Source organism: Mizuhopecten yessoensis, unplaced genomic scaffold, assembly GCF_002113885.1.
Source record: "Mizuhopecten yessoensis strain PY_sf001 unplaced genomic scaffold, ASM211388v2 scaffold11155, whole genome shotgun sequence".
In the NCBI taxonomy this organism is placed as follows: Eukaryota; Metazoa; Mollusca; class Bivalvia; order Pectinida; family Pectinidae; genus Mizuhopecten; species Mizuhopecten yessoensis.
This window is the reverse complement of record NW_018408907.1, coordinates 600,787-620,354: the sequence shown is the minus strand read 5'-3', so window position 1 is coordinate 620,354 and position 19,568 is coordinate 600,787. Positions and strand designations below refer to the sequence as shown.

The 19,568-nt window shown below is 39.2% G+C and overlaps 1 protein-coding gene across 4 annotated transcripts in view; it reads left to right on the top strand.

Moving 5' to 3' along the window:
- The window catches only part of LOC110467055 (multiple C2 and transmembrane domain-containing protein 1-like), a 220,571-nt gene that overhangs the window by 73,564 nt on the left and 127,439 nt on the right, over window positions 1–19,568 (top strand). Inside the window, exon 1 of one of the 4 annotated variants that reach the window (XM_021523933.1) lies at window positions 207–522. The exons of 1 other annotated variant lie outside the window; for it this stretch is intronic. In XM_021523933.1, the coding sequence (XP_021379608.1) occupies window positions 450–522 (73 nt within the window). In that variant the 5' untranslated portion in view covers window positions 207–449. Of the gene's footprint in view, window positions 1–206; window positions 523–650; window positions 869–15,487; window positions 16,017–19,568 lie in introns of those variants that run through there. 2 more of the 4 variants (XM_021523934.1, XM_021523935.1) reach the window with 2 other exon arrangements.

Genomic DNA, 19,568 nt, shown 5'->3' with positions numbered 1-19,568 from the left:
GCTAAATATCATAACCGCACACGTTATGTAAAAACTGTCCCTGTAATGGATTGCTTGCGTTGTTTCACTGGTTTGTTTGTATATATGATAATTACCGCTAACTAAGTATGTGGGTCATTAACCACTGCAGACCTGCAGTCCGTCAACATCCATATTGAAGCTGTGATATCCTGTCCCCATACTCAACTTCCCCCACAACTGGACCATAATCGTAACCCGCCTTTTCTACGGCGTTGCAATTAATGTACATTTATGTAATAATACCAATTTATCCAAAAAAAATATATCAGACATGGAATATGGAGCTTATAACCTTTGGGATGATAAGCAGCGTGATTGAGTGTTGAATATTCAATTAGGAGGTCGTTATGACCCATTTTACGGTGTCACCTTAAACACAGTCGGAAGACGTGTAATATGTGTGGACTCTCACCTGCTCGTCTGTCAATATGATGGCTAGAATTCAAAGAAAGAGGAAGAGAGAGAAGGCCGCGGAATTAGGCAGGAAAGCTAGCCAGAACAGTGAGTGTATTGATATAGATGTAACGGGTTGTACATTATAATGGATGACTGCACATTGCCTGTGTATTGGGGTATTAAATACACTTAATTGTACCTGATCAGGTCGATTTTGTTTTATTCCTTCACCAGGTGGCTCATCATGTCATTTCTATCCTTGATCATGTTTTTAAATATCGTCTGTCCGTGTCTCATTAGTAGCGAGGCTGTTGGTAATACAAGTCGTTTGCAAGTGTAACTTTTGACAAGGGTTCTTGAGCTCCACTTCTGGTGAAAATGAGGATCAGACGGACAAAACAAGCTCTGTCTGGACAAGAGAGTCCGAGGAAAAGGCGGAAGGTCACCTTTGGCAAGTGTCTTTTTTGCATAACAAAAATTTTGAAATTTGTTCAGATCCATTATTTATCAAGCACTTTATTTCTCGGTTGTAAGGTATCTAGTTGATGGGATTGTAATTATAGGCATTTGAGTGTTTACTTGTATAACTAATTGCTGTCTGTTTAGCTTTTGAATAGAAATAATTTGAGGATGAACAGCATACCGATTTCATTTATATGCAAATTAAAACAAGTTTAGATTGTTTTGTTGGATATGGAATCAATAGATGTGATTTGAACTAATGGATATGGGTATAATTTATTACCTAACGGTGATTGTATTACTATTGTTCCTGAATTGGTATTCCTATGTTCTGTAGTTATATATAATGACAACTGTCATCTGTTAACGGTTGCTACAAAATACCCATCAAACCTCAAGTACAAGGTGACCTTTTATGTTTACTGTAACTAGAAACACATTCATGTAGTGTGACTTCTGCAGTGGTTGCCAAAGCTTCACGGACTTTAGTAATAATGGCATGACATGGGTACTGTGTAACTTCTGTAGTGATTGCTATAGCTACAAAGACCTGAGTACAGTGTGACTTCTGTAGTGGTTGCTATAGCTACAAAGACTTGAGTACAGTGTGACTTCTGTAGTGGTTGCTATAGCTACAAAGGCATGAGTACAGTGTGACTTCTGTCGTGGTTGTTATATATAGCTACAAAGACCTGAGTACAGTGTGACTTCTGTAGTGGTTGCTATAGCTACAAAGGCTTGAGTACAGTGTGACTTCTGTAGTGGTTGCTATAGCTACAAAGACCTGATTACAGTGTGACTTCTGTAGTGGTTGCTATAGCTACAAAGACATGAGTACAGTGTGACTTCTGTTGTGGTTGGTGTGACTTCTGTCGTGGTTGTTATATATAGCGACAAAGACATGCGTACAGTGTGACTTCTGTTGTGGTTGCTATAGCTACAAAGACCTGAGTACAGTGTGACTTCTGTAGTGGTTGCTATAGGTACAAACACCTGAGTACAGTGTGACTTCTGTAGTGATGTTATATATAGCTACAAAGTCCTGAGTACAGTGTGACTTCTGTTGTGGTTGCTATAGCTACAAAGACCTGAGTACAGTGTGACTTCTGTAGTGGTTGCTATAAGCTTCACAGACCTGAGTACAGTGTGACTTCTGTAGTGGTTGTTATATATAGCTACAAAGACATGAGTACAGTGTGACTTCTGTTGTGGTTGCTATAGCTACAAACACCTGAGTACAGTGTGGCTTCTGAAGTGGTTGCTATAGCTACAAAGACATGAGTACAGTGTGACTTCTGTAGTGGTTGCTATAGCTACAAAGACCTGGGTACAGTGTGACTTCTGTCGTGGTTGTTATATATAGTTACAAAGACCTAAGTACAGTGTGACTTCTGTCGTGGTTGTTATATATAGTTACAAAGAACTGAGTACAATGTGACTTCTGTAGTGGTTGCTATATATAGCTACAAAGACATGCGCACAGTGTGACTTCTGTAGTGGTTGCTATAAGCTTCACAGACCTGAGTACAGTGTGACTTCTGTAGTGGTTGCTATAGCTACAAAGACCTGGGTACAGTGTGACTTCTGTCGTGGTTGTTATATATAGTTACAAAGACCTGAGTACAGTGTGACTTCTGTCGTGGTTGTTATATATAGTTACAAAGACCTGAGTACAGTGTGACTTCTGTAGTGGTTGTTATATAAAGCTACAAAGACATGCGTACAGTGTGACTTCTCTAGTGGTTGTTATATATAGCTACAAAGACATGCGTACAGTGTGACTACTGTCGTGGTTGTTATATATAGGTACAAAGACCTGAGTACAGTGTGACTTCTGTAGTGGTTGCTATAGCTACAAACACCTGAGTACAGTGTGGCTTCTGTAGTGGTTGCTATAGCTACAAAGACCTGAGTACAGTGTGGCTTCTGTAGTGGTTGCTATAGCTACAAAAACCTGAGTACAGTGTGACTTCTGTTGTGGTTGCTATAGCTACAAACACCTGAGTACAGTGTGGCTTCTGAAGTGGTTGCTATAGAAACAAAGACATGAGTACAGTGTGACTTCTGTAGTGGTTGTTATATATAGCTACAAAGACATGCGTACAGTGTGACTTCTGTTGTGGTTCCTATAGCTACAAAGACATGCGTACACTGTGTCTTCTGTAGTGGTTGCTATAGGTACAAAGACCTGAGTACAGTGTGACTTCTGTCGTGGTTGTTATATATAGCTACAAAGACCTGAGTACAGTGTGACTTCTATTGTGGTTGCTATAGCTACAAAGACCTGAGTACAGTGTGACTTCTCTAGTGGTTGTTATATATAGCTACAAGGACCTGAGTACAGTGTGACTTCTGTTGTGGTTGTTATGTATAGCTACAAAGACATGCGTACAGTGTGACTTCTGTACTGGTTGCTATAAGCTACACAGACCTGAGTACAGTGTGACTTCTGTTGTGGTTGTGGTTGCTATAGCTACAAAGACCTGAGTACAGTGTGACTTCTGTTGTGGTTGCTATAGCTACAAAGACCTGAGTACAGTGTGACTTCTATTGTGGTTGCTATAGCTACAAAGACCTGAGTACAGTGTGACTTCTATTGTGGTTGTTATATATAGCTACAAGGACCTGAGTACAGTGTGACTTCTGTTGTGGTTGTTATGTATAGCTACAAAGACATGCGTACAGTGTGACTTCTGTACTGGTTGCTATAAGCTACACAGACCTGAGTACAGTGTGACTTCTGTTGTGGTTGTGGTTGCTATAGCTACAAAGACCTGAGTACAGTGTGACTTCTGTTGTGGTTGCTATAGCTACAAAGACCTGAGTACAGTGTGACTTCTGTAGTGGTTGCTATAGCTACAAAGACCTGAGTACAGTGTGACTTCTGTAGTGGTTGCTATATATAGCTACAAAGACATGCGTACAGTGTGACTTCTGTTGTGGTTGCTATAGCTACAAAGACATGCGTACAGTGTGACTTCTGTAGTGGTTGCTATAAGCTACACAGACCTGAGTACAGTGTGACTTCTGTTGTGGTTGTGGTTGCTATAGCTACAAAGACCTGAGTACAGTGTGACTTCTATTGTGGTTGCTATAGCTACAAAGACCTGAGTACAGTGTGACTTCTGTAGTGGTTGTTATATATAGCTACAAAGACATGCGTACAGTGTGACTTCTGTTGTGGTTCCTATAGCTACAAAGACATGCGTACAGTGTGACTTCTGTAGTGGTTGTTATATATAGCTACACAGACCTGAGTACAGTGTGACTTCTGTTGTGGTTGCTATAGCTACAAAGACATGGGTACTGTGTGACTTCTGTAGTGGTTGCTATAGCTACAAAGACCTGAGTACAGTGTGACTTCTGTAGTGGTTTCTATAAGCTACACAGACCTGAGTACAGTGTGACTTCTGTTGTGGTTGTGGTTGCTATAGCTACAAAGACCTGAGTACAGTGTGACTTCTGTAGTGGTTGTTATAGCTACAAAGACCTGAGTACAGTGTGGCTTCTGTAGTGGTTGCTATAGCTACAAAGACATGAGTACAGTGTGACTTCTGTAGTGGTTGCTATAGCTACAAATAACTTTTTGCACTCAATTGATTTATTTTTACTTCAAACAAAAGTTTTCACTTTAGTTGAAAAAATGTAGCATGTCATATAATGCAAAAAAAAATAAAAAAAAAATATGACAAGCTAAAGGGGAAATCATTTTCTCTTAATTTCAAAAGCAGAAAATGAAATTGTATATACTTAAGTGCAAAAGGCTTATTTTGCAATGATGTGGCAGATTAATTTATTTTCTTTGAATTGCTGTCTTTTGCATTGATGTGCAAAAAACCCCAAACTATGTTCAATTCATTAAACACTTTTTTTTACACTTCAGTTCCTTGTGGGATTAATATCAGGTCGGCTTGCCAATACACTTTATAGTTACAAAACAACCAGGGTGCACTCGTGCTGTGACCTGGTAAATTCTATAGTGCCTTATAAATATGCAAAATTATTTACTTGAAATTATTTTGAAAAGTACTTGGAATAAAAGAGAATGAGATCTGCTATAGAAGCTACAGGTGTTTAACACCTGTGACACATGACTCATCATCTCGTTAACTCACCTGAGAACCAGTTCAACTTGATGTATAGTACCAGTACTAACTGCATTTGACGAATAACTTTAAATATTTAAACTATGTGTATGTTTATAAATTTGATCTAGTTACACAATTGCATTTTGTGGCTATGAATCCTCCATCTAAACTATTGATATGTCAATATGGACATTTTGGAAAATATGTTAGATTATTATTATATTTAGTTATATATTATTAATATATACTTATACGTGTTATAATGATTATGGTAGAGAGTCACAGCACTTGGTGTTATTTCTCCAATGAAGAAGAGTTTCCAATTTATTGGCATTTTATTTAACCTGGAGAATTTTGCTAACCAGTTATTATCAGAAAAGGTCATATTGATCAGAATTTTCTATTTCACAAAAACATCTAGATCTCTGTCTTGTCTCAACGAATGAGGATCTTACTACAACAGACATATAACACTTCCGTGCATTGTATTGCTTCTAACTGTTCATCTATTAATGGATATACTGCAAATAGCATATATGTTATCACATCTAAGACTTCTATACAATTAAGTAAAGGACTGTGAAAGCTCACCTGATGTGACGGCAAAGTAAACTAATATCATTAATCCATGGCCTCACTTTGTCTGAAGGGCAAAGTAAACTATAATGTCATTAATCCATGGCCTCATTTTGTCTGAAGGTCAAAGTAAACTAATGTCATTGTACGTTGGCCTCACCTGTTCTAGAGGTCAAAGTAAACTAATGTCATTGTACCTTGGCCTTACCTGTTCTAGAGGTCAAAGTAAGCTAATGTCATTGTACCTTGGCCTTACCTGTTCTAGAGGTCAAAGTAAGCTAATGTCATTGTACCTTGGCCTCACCTGTTCTAGAGGTCGAAGTAAACTAATGTCATTGTAACTTGGCCTTACCTGTTCTAGAGGTCAAAGTAAACTATAATGTCATTGTACCTTGGCCTTACCTGTTCTAGTGGTCAAAGTATACTAATGTCATTGTACCTTGGCCTAACCTGTTCTAGAGGTTAAAGTAAACTAATGTCATTGTACCTTGGCCTCACCTGTTCTAGAGGTCAAAGTAAACTAATGTCATTTGATCAAACTGTGGCCTCATTTTGTCTGAAGGGCAAAGCAAACTTTAAAATAGCATTGTACTGTGGTCCCCCTTTGTCTGAAGGTCATAGTAAACTAATAGCACAATACTGTATCTTCAATTATTCTGAAGGTCAAATTAAACTTTAAATATTAGTGTACTGTGTCATTGTATTTTGCATCACCTGGTATGAAGATGAAAGGAAACTAATGCCTTTGTACTGTGGCATATTCCATGTATGCAATAGATATTTTATTGGAATGTTTCCACAGCATATTGGCATGTTATTCTACAAAGACAGCCATTGATCTAATTGAATTTTGAAACAGAATAAGAATCAATATTTAGGATTGATATTCTATTTGTTTGCCTTTGTTTACAATAATTGTTATGCATTACTATTTGTTTGTCCTGGAGTACAGGCCTATAATATAATCCTGATCTCAATATTCAACATGTCTGACTGTCTGTGGTGGTGATTAACGTAATGATCCGTCGGTGATATTTAAAATTGGCGTTCTTTAGTTGGTAACGATGTTCGATGCCATTATTGACCAGTTCTGGACTCGTATAACAGCAACCCCTGGCCATGATGGTGGATAAACGCAGCACTGACGTATACACACCCAAACATCAGTACATTTATCATTTCTGACATTTTCAATGCTAATGTTTTGATGGCTGACAGTGCCACTTGCGGTTCCTAAGGCGTACTCGGGTCAGCGACAAGATATATAACGAGGGCTGACGAGGGCGCCAGTGTCAGTGTGAGGGTTTATTTATGACTGTAACTAATGTCCCAGGGAAAATATGAACATATAATTGGCTACATTGATGGTTAAACAGATCATTTCATTGCCGAAGATTTTTTTCCTGTAGCTGTTACATTTCCTACCTCTAGCCTATGTAGGGTTTTAATGATGATTGCATGGATTATGTAAAATATTGTGTCACAGAATCAACTGGCTGAAAAAAATTTGCTTTAGTCAGAATACAGAGCAAGTTTTAATCAGAATACAAGGGAAGACGGCTGTTAGAAGTGTAACATGTTGAGAAAAAAGTAAAGAAGTTGGTGTGATAATATAAGCAGAGGAGAGGCAAGATCATCCGTCTTCATTTACATGAAGTTTGGTATTACAGACATATGTTGTTTGATCGTAAGCATAAATTGACATCAACTAAAAGGAAATGATAGTACCCTAGCTTCAGGAATTTGAACCTATATCTCTTGGTTTAGAGACTGTTGGTAACTAGCCCGTCAACTCATTGACCCCTGCAGACACATTTGAACTCGTCCAATTCAAAGGTTGGAATAGTTCATCATGAAATTTCAGGGGTGAATGAGTTAACTCCACTCCTTCAATAAGAGCTGGTTGCAGTAGTCCCATATATTCATGAAATCAAACCATATCTATTGGATCAGTGCCTGTTGGTAGTCTGTAACTCCACAAACCATATCTACTGGATCAGTGCCTGTTGGTAGTCTAGGTGCAACTCTACAAAACCAATATCCATGTTGGATCAGAGCTTATTGGCAAAAAGCAGATATCAAAACTCAGTCTATTTGATCAGAGCCTCTTTTCAGTACCTGCCTCCTTGTGATCAAACAGCCATACCAAAATAAAAAAGGATTTACATGTACCGGAAAGCAATGATGCTGAATTGCTAATTAAAAATATATCTGCATATTTACTGGAATTTAGCTATACCATCATAAACAGTATTTAAAAATATGACAATAGACAAGGGAATTTACAGAAAACCAACCAACCAGCCATGGAGAAGGTACAGCTGTCTAGTAGTGGTAGGATGCCGGACTTGTGACTGAAGCATTGCGGGTCAGAGTCACGTCACGGCACTGTGTACTCAGCTTGCTCCAGTCTACTCAGCTGTAAATGAGTACGTGTTTTGGCAGTGCTAGAATTGTTGAATGATAGCTGTGAGCGCCGAAATGGCAGCAGCGGCTGTATGCTCCCCAGGGAGTTTAGACAAATATTGGCTGGTTGCAAAGGCCCTATAACCACGGATAATAACTTGTGAACCACCTTGAGACGACCTATGAACTAGGTTGTGATGAAGCGGTATATAAGAACCTTGAATTGTTATTATTATTATAGACCATATTTTACAGGAACTATAGTCATCTGTACACCAAAAAAACTGTTGTTTCTAATGAACCATGTTTGTTTACAGAAAGCTGTTAAACACTACTACTTTACACTGAACACTGTACTATTATGATTTCACCACATCAGCTGTCAGAGGTCCAGATCAAGTTATAGATTTCAGCTTGAATACTCATGAGACAGAAATACAAATAGTACAAATGAAATGACCAAACAAGGACCCTTAACGTGCTGCTGTTAGCCAGTCAGAACGATATAGGTTTGTCCATCGTCTATTAAAGCCGTATTCCAGCAGATTTAGTGAGAGTAGGTAATTGGATATATATAGGTAAAAGGCTCAGCTCTGGGACAACTCTGGGATGGTTTCATAATTCAGCGTGTGTACTTCTGATGGACATGAGAGATGTATATCACTAGATAAGTCCTAAGATAAAACAGCGATGACATGGTTTCCATAGCGATGGTTCCAGAGGACTCTTGGACGATAACAGGTAAATTTTATATGCAGGCTTCTGGACTTGAATGGTTCTGTCCTCGATTGACACAGGTCAGGTGACCGGCTGTATTGATGCTGGCATTGAAGTTTTATTGGTATGGTCAGTAGCTATAACACTGTCTGGATTTAATAATGTGGACACATGCAAACATAAAGTGTAAATTATGTTACGGTGTGTCTGGTAGCCACAGACTATATACATGTATATATATACTGGGGGAAAGTGGAGATTGGGGTCAGGCGTACTGAACCTATACTTTTCTATTGACATTTGTGAAAGCACCCCTTTTATCTACTGATTTATTTTTCCAGTGTTTTCCGTTATATGTCAGCAAATCTTTTTTAAGTGAATTTCTTTTGCAGCTCCATTTAGATTTTTTTTTACCTTCCCCATTTTTCTAATAACGACAGGATCATTCATATTCTTTTATTCAAATGAAATTTCAAAGCTGTATAATTTTTGATATCTCTGACATATCAATTGATATGGAAGTTACATAACAGCAAAAGGCTTATTGCTGGGCATGATAGGAATTTTAGCATTTTTGGGAAATAAAATGTTGTGTTTCCCTCATGTGCTCAAGTTTCCATGGTCATGTTTATATATATATATATTGCCTCATTCGGAACCTCTCTAGAATTAGCAAGGGGCATCACAACGTAGTTCCAAGGAACTGATCAAACGACAATGTCTCGTAAGCCTGATCATATATGTTGTTGTGTTATAAAGCCGTTGTGGAAGGGGAACATGATTTTTGTTTCCCCTTTATAAATCAAAGCTTTGCCCTTGGGAAACCTAATGAATCTCCGGTAAACAAGGAGTACATGTGCAAAGAATAATGTTTCTGTAAACAAGGGCAGTAAATTAATGTATAACATGGTGTCATCCAGGTGGGTATAAAAAGTAACTTTCATTCAATTGCTATTGCATCCTTGAAGGGGATGAATATACAAATTTAATTTGTACGATGGAAAAGAATGAAACAAGAGAGGCGAGAGAGGTGATGATAATCATAGGTACTGTGAAAAACAGAATAGGACGATCGACTTTGTAGCTTGGTGGGGGCCATATATCAATATAAAAGGAACTAAACAGCCATAGATGGGGATTTCAAGCAGGGACATTTTGATGGACCAATATTGGACTCTTAGATTGAATTAACTAGTCTACGAACATTTTTTGTATGGTCAAGGAGGGTGGGTCGGTTGTGTCCATTAAAAGTGTGATCACCAGGCAGCAGACAGGCTACAAATAGCAAGGAGTTCAGGAGACAATTATCAGGGAATTGCCCTCAGATGTTGGAGGTTGTGGAAGTTGTAAACGCTGTACATGTTAAGGTGGCTAAATTTTGCATGTCAGGCGACCATCAGTCTACACAACTGTCTGAACACTTTCACAGTCAGAGTGCAAGGTATAACCTGGCAAGCATTTAGCTACGTGCATTGTACATTGGTGACTTGTGATGGGTGTGTTATGAACCTCATGTCTTGGTAACCTTGGTGATTTTCCTTGACCTGGTACCTTTAAGTGACTTCCAGCCCTGAGCATGTCTTGTTAATGAACCATTAACCTATAAGTTTCTCCAAGTCTAGAGGTGTAAACAATTTTTCAAAGCACTTTCCCCAAGCAAGTAGACCTTTAAGAAAGCAACTTGCCCAAATTTAATTTTTGTTTGCCGCTTATACAAACAAACAAAATTGAATAATATGCTTTTTTTTATGAAAAACATGTGTTGTTCTTTATCAGAAACTGCATTATCATGATTTAGTTTATTTATTAAAAATAAATTGCAGTGATGGAATCACCCTTAGTTGTTTACTAGTATAACCGTCATTCAATAAGTAATTAAATCATTAATCTATCTTTCAGTTATTTTCATCATCAGCCCTAAAGTCTAGTTAATAACCAAGATGACCTTTTCCTTACATACTGCTTAAGTGACCTGTTTACCTTTCTCTGACATGATCTAGTTACCATAATGATCTTTACCTGACATGAAACCAATACAAGTTACTGTTGTGATGTTTAATTTTATTTAAGAAGCCAAGTGACCTATACATGCATTCCTTTCTTAACTCATTAATTTACCCCTACATTTAAAAAAAGACTTGCCCAGTCTTTGATTTGGTAAGGTTCAAATGTGATTTAGGCGTGAATGGGTCAATGGTTTTTAGATGATCATGGCAACATTTTCTGCCTTTCCCCTTAATTCACCGATAACCTTTGAAACGTTTTACTTTGTTGCAATTGTTTTGGCCTTGAATTCCATGCAGTCATTCAACCTGAGCGACAATTGGCTAAGGTCTCCTTTCCTTTTGAAGATGCTGTATCATGTAATTTGATAACACCTTTTATTGGTAACGCAATTACGTTTAAAATATAAAGTTGTTATGCAGTTATATTTTGTTCACAAAGAATTGTTCTAAGAATTGAATTCAGATTTCAAAGACGTCTCTTTATTTTAGTGAACAATGTTGATATCCACGACTTACATCACCACTTTGATATTGTTTACTCTTGTCTGTGTTTTGAATATCAAAAGTGAAGGACACAGCAGTTATATTATTGAAGCCGATGGAAGTCTACGTCTAATTGTGTGTGCTGGGAAGTCTACGTCTAATTGTGTGTGCTGGGAAGTCTAAGTCTAATTGTGTGTGCTGGGAAGTCTAAGTCTAATTGTGTGTGCTGGGAAGCCTTACAAATTGTGTGTGCTGGGAAGTCTAAGTCTAATTGTGTGTGCTGGGAAGCTTACGTCTAATTGTGTGTGCTGGGACGTCTACGTCTAATTGTGTGTGCTTGGAAGTCTTCGTCTAATTGTGTGTGCTGGGAAGCTTACGTCTAATTGTGTGTGCTGGGAAGCTTACGTCTAATTGTGTGTGCTGGGAAGTTTACGTCTAATTGTGTGTGCTGGGAAGACGTACTAATTGTGTGTGCTGGGAAGTCTAAGTCTAATTGTGTGTGCTGGGAAGGCTAGGTCTAATTGCGTGTGCTGGGAAGTCTACGTCTAACTGTGTGTGCTGGGAAGTCTACGTGTAATTGTGTGTGCTGAGAAGTCTATGTCTAATTGTGTGTGCTGGGAAGTTTACGTCTAATTGTGTGTGCTGGGACGTCTACGTCTAATTGTGGGTGCTAGGAAATTTACGTCTAAGTGTGTGTGCTGGGAAGGCTATGTCTAATTGTGTGTGCTGGGAAGTCTAAGTCTAATTGTGTGTGCTGGGAAGTTTACGTCTAATTGTGTGTGCTGGGAAGACGTACAAAGTGTGTGTGCTGGGAAGTCTACGTCTAATTGTGTGTGCTGGGAAGTTTACGTCTAATTGTGTGTGCTGGGAAGTCTATGTCTAATTGTGTGTGCTGGGAAGACGTACAAATTGTGTGTGCTGGGAAGTCTACGTCTAATTGTGTGTGCTGGGAAGTCTACGTCTAATTGTGTGTGCTGTCCTTTTTGCTTCCGAGTTAAGCATTACATGCACAACCAAGTTGTAATTAAAACAAAGATACTTTCGGTACGAAGCTCCAGTAATCAATAATGTTAGTAAATATGTTTGTTTGTTGTATCAGACCTGGATTATTAGTTGTAATGCTATGTCTCGTATGGTACTACTCTCTCTCTCTGATGTTTGGTTGGGTTTGTTTGTGATTTATGTCCTATCAACAGTTATGGTAACTCAAAGAGGAGCCAGGTTTTCATTGTGGAGGAAAACTGGTATACCTGGAGAAAAACCTCTGACCCCTGGAAAATACCTGTCCACTTCCCCACGTAGGCCTCCAACCTGCGACCCAGTGATGGAGGGTTAGTGATTGCACAATGGTCAGACACTTTACCCACTCAGCCACTGGGGCCCCCTCGGAGCTCTTGCTAATCCTGCTATTTATCGGACTTCAGTTACTAAATACATGTTGTCTCTTTGATAATGTTTAGTGCTACATAAAACAGGTTATCAGTACACATAGTCTACATGTTTAACAATGGGGTGTTAGCTTTTACAGTGTGTCTGACTTTCAAAGGTTATTCCCTAATTTCAAGGTCACATATTTAGATTGTTTGTACTTTAAGCTGATAGTGTAAGTTCAGAACCGCTGTGGTAATGTTCTTTTATGTTTTACATGATGTTTTGCCTGTCTATTATGGTGACGTGAAGACTTTTGTTTTGAATTTTTTTTGAAAGATTTTTGAGTGACCCAGGTCATTCAGATGACCTATTGTAAATGCCTTTTGTCCGTATGTGTTTGTCATGTGTTGTTCCTCGTCCATAAACAGTTATATTTACTACTTCAGCAGCCATATGTCATATTTGATGAAACTTTTGGGTATCGATCATCAGCTTGTGGTAAGAATCAGAATCTATACTGAAGAATTTTGCTGACCCCTAGGGGGCTGAGGGGTGGGGTCATAAGGGTCACTAAGTGCAAAACCTTCAAATAACCTCTCCTCTAGTTCTGACCAATCAATTTTCACCACATTCTATGAAATGATCCATAGATGATGAGGATTAGAATCTTTACTCTATAAAGAGCTAAACCTTCCCCCCCCTTTCTTTCTCTTCTTCCTAGGGGGCTACATGACCAGAAGGGTTACAGAGTGAACAACTTTCAAACAAAACCTCCTTTGAAAATTACTTTTCTGAGTTTTACTAAAAGTTCTAAAGAATGACTTTCAAATGATGAGAATCGGGGTTATATTTAAAAGAGGAAGTGAAACCCTGAGCTGGGCTCAGAACTTTAAGTGCACCCCATCCTCCCACAGGTTCGTAGGGTTGGGAACATCAAAGTTCATATGGTGCAGTAACTTAAATTAACATCTCTGAAACTTCCTGGTTGGTTTTTACCAACATGATATAACACAATCCATACAGATGATGAAGACAGAATGTATACAGATAATTGTTAAGTCCTATGGGCCTCTTTTTTTTTTTTTTTATTATGAATTAAATGAATTTCATATATCCATTCCTTCCACGCCCCCGTAGAAAACTTCCAAAAACAAAAACAAGAAGAAACAGACAGATGTTGATGTCGTTTTACACTGGCACCCCTTACTCAGGGGCAACAAATGATGATGATGCAGCTAATGATTAATTTGCATATCACCTTATTTGGCAATTCCAATTAAGTTAGTGGTATTAGGGGCCATTTATCAATTGTTTTTGACAGGTGATGTAACATGGCCGACACATGAGCAGCCACGGGTTATAAACACATCCCACATTGATTGAAGGGCTTCCCCTTCACTAATATCAATCCAATCTCCGTTAAATAGATCCAGTAATACTGTTTCTTCTGTCGCCTGTCAGTGGGTGGTAAGCAACGGCTTATTGTTGCCACTTTGTAAAATGTCAGCACATTTTTGTCAGATTTGTAGGCGGAACGTGTGGGTTTTACTTGATTTAGCTCCAGGAGTTTAAATGGCTTTGTAATATTTTTGAACATTTTTAACAGGAAAAATGCATATAGCTATGTTCAGTCTTTTATCTGTCTCAATTATCTTTAGATTGTGTGGAGAATTGACTTCATTTTTTTATATCTCTATATAAAAGGTACCAGGGGTATACAATTTCATGACTAATGTGTTAGCCTGCTGGCAGATTTTGAAAAAGTTGAAGCTATTTATGTTAACTAAAATTCACAATTTTTAAAAAGTATATTATGTAATATCATTGTTACCATGTGATATCACACAAAATAACTGATATACATAGGTATGTATCTATCTACAGGTTTACATGATCACAATTCATTGTTACAGATTAATAACCCACATTCTGGGTATTTGGCTCATTGAAACATATCTTTGATTCATTTCACATTGACATACAATGATTGCACTTACTTCATTACATGAACCCAATCACCCGCCAGATTTTCAAAAATTCTGGTTTTCAAACTTCTATAAGTATTAAGCTGTTAAATATCCAACCCAAACCAAGTTCCCTGTATTCCCTATAGATATTGAAGATTTTCTCCTACATCGATTATTGCCATCATGTTAATGAGATAATGGAAAATGAAAGTGTATATAGAAGAATAGGTATACAGGTTTCTGTGGCGACTGTCAATCAATGGTCGACCTAGAATGGTTTTGGATATGTCTGATATGATCTGATTGGACAGTTAATCGACTGTTGATGGCCATTAGTGGTATTTGTTGACCGTTTACAGCGACAAAGTGAACACAGTGGTGGAAGGAAAAGGGGAGGCTCAAGTGGCCTGTGGCTCCCTGGTAACCGCCACAAACGACCTCCTCGAGCTGGTCAGAGTCGGTTAGTGTCAAAGGCTAGGAGGAGCTTGTCCGTCCGTGACAACCTTAATGGAATTGACGGTAGGGGGAAGCCCTGGGGACAGTTTAGGCAAAATTACGTCCATCTTGGTATAAGACTCTCCCTTTCTCCCCGTTCTCCCCGGTCAGTTTTAGGAGTCCGTCATAATTACCTCTTCCCCCTGTCAGCTGGTTTCCATTTTCCAAGTTGTGAACTTCCTGTATAAAGATCAGCCAAATTAATGTCAGATTATGTGTGCCGTCAGATGGTGGTGTTTAGGCTATCCATAAAGCTTTGTCGGGCTATACCAGAGTGACCAGCCGGTGTCTGGGCTGGTGCTGGGCGATGTTTATACTTCAGCTTGTTTTGATCAAGCTGTACATCTGATGCCTAGGCACACAACGAAAGGCCAACAAATGGAAATTCAATATGGAAATGAAGTAAGAATCAAGTCTTGATGTAACCTTTTACTCTGCTAAAGAATTGGAGGTCTACTGTACAGTTTGACACAGACGGCTGGCCAGTGTACCTCTGTGTGAACACTTTCAGACTTTCTGCGTATCTGTTAACATGCCTGTGCTGTTACAAATCACGATTACTTTTGGTCTAACACCGTGTGCCGAGGAAAACCTGTCAGACACCAGAGCTGCATATGTGTGTTGATCGGTGGCTAATCATTAATTCCCAATCACAGATACATGTTGGAGAGGTTAGCACCAAGCCTTCACTACACACGGACACCTCACGCACATCCATTTCAACCCCGTTACCTGGTGATATTCATCAAAGGGGTGAAAAAGTTGATTATTTATTGTCCAAGGATTTGATGTGACATTGAGCAGTGGTGCTGAGATGTGGTTTAAGGCCGTTGGAGGTTAAATGTGTGTAGTGAACCTCCATGCATGGTTATTGTTTACATCGGTCACCATGGCATTGTGTGTGCTCTACTAGTGTTCTGTAAGACAGGTATACGGACTAATGGAGACTAGGGTGCCACAGAGCCCCCCCTTACCCTGACTGACACTGAGGATGAAGAGAGGGCTCTGCTATGGATGTTTCACCACTGGTAAATATACACTCAGTTCACACCCCAGATCGGGCTAAATCTTAAACGTAAATAACACTATAAGCTAGCTGTCAGTCTTCTGTGTATAATGTCTTACAAGTATTGTCATCATATACATGTATCTGTCAGACCAGCATTATAGATTGTAAGCATGTTATATAAGTTTCAATAGGATGTACGGGAATGTTGGATGACATTTGGGGTCAAGGTCACTGTTACCGTATGTTTCCCTTTAAAATGCATTGATGAAATCACTGTGCATTTTTGAAATGTGGTGGAGAGTATAGGGGGATGTGCACATGTCATGTATCATCGTATTCTGATGTGGATTTGCTTTCATTGTACGCTATATGATCAGTCAAGCATGCAGTGTAAATCATGTGATTATCAGTTAAATCCCAATAATTACAACAACAAAAAAGATGTTGGTAATTTAAAAAATTTAGAAAAACTTTCTGACATCTGTTTTGTGATTTTTAATCCCAGTACCTATACAGTGATCATTTATGTGACATGCAAGAGTGTCATTAAATTTCTCATAATGAACTCAATTTTTGTCCTAATGAAATATATTTTTAGTGACCTTGACCTTTCTGTATCATGACAATTTGACATCAATCATAAAGTCATAATGTCAGTGTTCTATATGAGATACATAATACCCATCTCCTGAGTGAGTGAATAATATCACATAATACCCATCTCCTGAGTGAGTGAATAATATCAAAGTCACAACTGGGATATATAGTGTCAGAATTATGGGTGATACATGATGTCAGTGTCCTGTGTGTGATACATGATGTCAGTGTCCTGTGTGGGAAACATAATGTCAGTGTCCTGTGTGGGAAACATCATGTCAATGTCCTGTGTGGAATACATAATGTCAGTGTCCTGTGTTGGGTATTTTATGTCAATGTCCTGTGTGGGATACATAATGTCAGTGTCCTGTGTGGGAAACATAATGTCAGTGTCCTGTGTGGGATACATTATGTCAATGTCCTGTTTGGGATACATAATGTCAGTGTCCTGTGTGGGATACATAATGTCAGTGTCCTGTGTGGGATACATAATGTCAGTGTCCTGTGTGGGATACATAATGTCAGTGTCCTGTGTGGGATACATAATGTCAGTGTCCTGTGTGGGATACATAATGTCAGTGTCCTGTGTGGGATACATAATGTCAGTGTCCTGTGTGGGATACATAATGTCAGTGTCCTGTGTGGGATACATAATGTCAGTGTCCTGTGTGGGATACATAATGTCAGTGTCCTGTGTGGGATACATAATGTCAGTGTCCTGTGTGGGATACATAATGTCAGTGTCCTGTGTGGGATACATAATGTCAGTGTCCTGTGTGGGATACATAATGTCAGTGTCCTGTGTGGGATACATAATGTCAGTGTCCTGTGTGGGATACATAATGTCAGTGTCCTGTGTGGGATACATAATGTCAGTGTCCTGTGTGGGATACATAATGTCAGTGTCCTGTGTGGGATACATAATGTCAGTGTCCTGTGTGGGATACATAATGTCAGTGTCCTGTGTGGGATACATAATGTCAGTGTCCTGTGTGGGATACATAATGTCAGTGTCCTGTGTGGGATACATAATGTCAGTGTCCTGTGTGGGATACATAATGTCAGTGTCCTGTGTGGGATACATAATGTCAGTGTCCTGTGTGGGATACATAATGTCAGTGTCCTGTGTGGGATACATAATGTCAGTGTCCTGTGTGGGATACATAATGTCAGTGTCCTGTGTGGGATACATAATGTCAGTGTCCTGTGTGGGATACATAATGTCAGTGTCCTGTGTGGGATACATAATGTCAGTGTCCTGTGTGGGATACATAATGTCAGTGTCCTGTGTGGGATACATAATGTCAGTGTCCTGTGTGGGATACATAATGTCAGTGTCCTGTGTGGGATACATAATGTCAGTGTCCTGTGTGGGATACATAATGTCAGTGTCCTGTGTGGGATACATAATGTCAGTGTCCTGTGTGGGATACATAATGTCAGTGTCCTGTGTGGGATACATAATGTCAGTGTCCTGTGTGGGATACATAATGTCAGTGTCCTGTGTGGGATACATAATGTCAGTGTCCTGTGTGGGATACATAATGTCAGTGTCCTGTGTGGGATACATAATGTCAGTGTCCTGTGTGGGATACATAATGTCAGTGTCCTGTGTGGGATACATAATGTCAGTGTCCTGTGTGGGATACATAATGTCAGTGTCCTGTGTGGGATACATAATGTCAGTGTCCTGTGTGGGATACATAATGTCAGTGTCCTGTGTGGGATACATAATGTCAGTGTCCTGTGTGGGATACATAATGTCAGTGTCCTGTGTGGGATACATAATGTCAGTGTCCTGTGTGGGATACATAATGTCAGTGTCCTGTGTGGGATACATAATGTCAGTGTCCTGTGTGGGATACATAATGTCAGTGTCCTGTGTGGGATACATAATGTCAGTGTCCTGTGTGGGATACATAATGTCAGTGTCCTGTGTGGGATACATAATGTCAGTGTCCTGTGTGGGATACATAATGTCAGTGTCCTGTGTGGGATACATAATGTCAGTGTCCTGTGTGGGATACATAATGTCAGTGTCCTGTGTGGGATACATAATGTCAGTGTCCTGTGTGGGATACATAATGTCAGTGTCCTGTGTGGGATACATAATGTCAGTGTCCTGTGTGGGATACATAATGTCAGTGTCCTGTGTGGGATACATAATGTCAGTGTCCTGTGTGGGATACATAATGTCAGTGTCCTGTGTGGGATACATAATGTCAGTGTCCTGTGTGGGATACATAATGTCAGTGTCCTGTGTGGGATACATAATGTCAGTGTCCTGTGTGGGATACATAATGTCAGTGTCCTGTGTGGGATACATAATGTCAGTGTCCTGTGTGGGATACATAATGTCAGTGTCCTGTGTGGGATACATAATGTCAGTGTCCTGTGTGGGATACATAATGTCAGTGTCCTGTGTGGGATACATTATGTCAGTGTCCTGTGTGGGATACATAATGTCAGTGTCCTGTGTGGGATACATTATGTCAATGTCCTGTGTGCGATACATTATGTCAATGTCCTGTGTGGGATACATAATGTCAGTGTCCTGTGTNATGTCAGTGTCCTGTGTGGGATACATTATGTCAGTGTCCTGTGTGGGATACATTATGTCAATGTCCTGTGTGTGATACATTATGTCAATGTACTGTGTGGGATACATAATGTAAGTGTCCTGTGTGAGAATCTTTATGCTGTCAAATGCTTGAGTTATGAATTATCTGTTCCTAGAAAGAATTTAATGGGAGGGGATCTGTATTTGAATTTTATTTTTGGTTATCTGTCTTTTTAAAGACTTTTAGAAAGAATGTATTTTGAAAATTTTAATCTGTAAATGTTAAGTTTTGCTCTCTACTGTTAACATAAACAATTTTGCTCAATATCGATTTTGCAATATCAGAAATATTGGTATATGATGCAGTGGCAGATCCAGAGACCTATCTGGGGAGGGGGGGTTCCAAATTTCCAG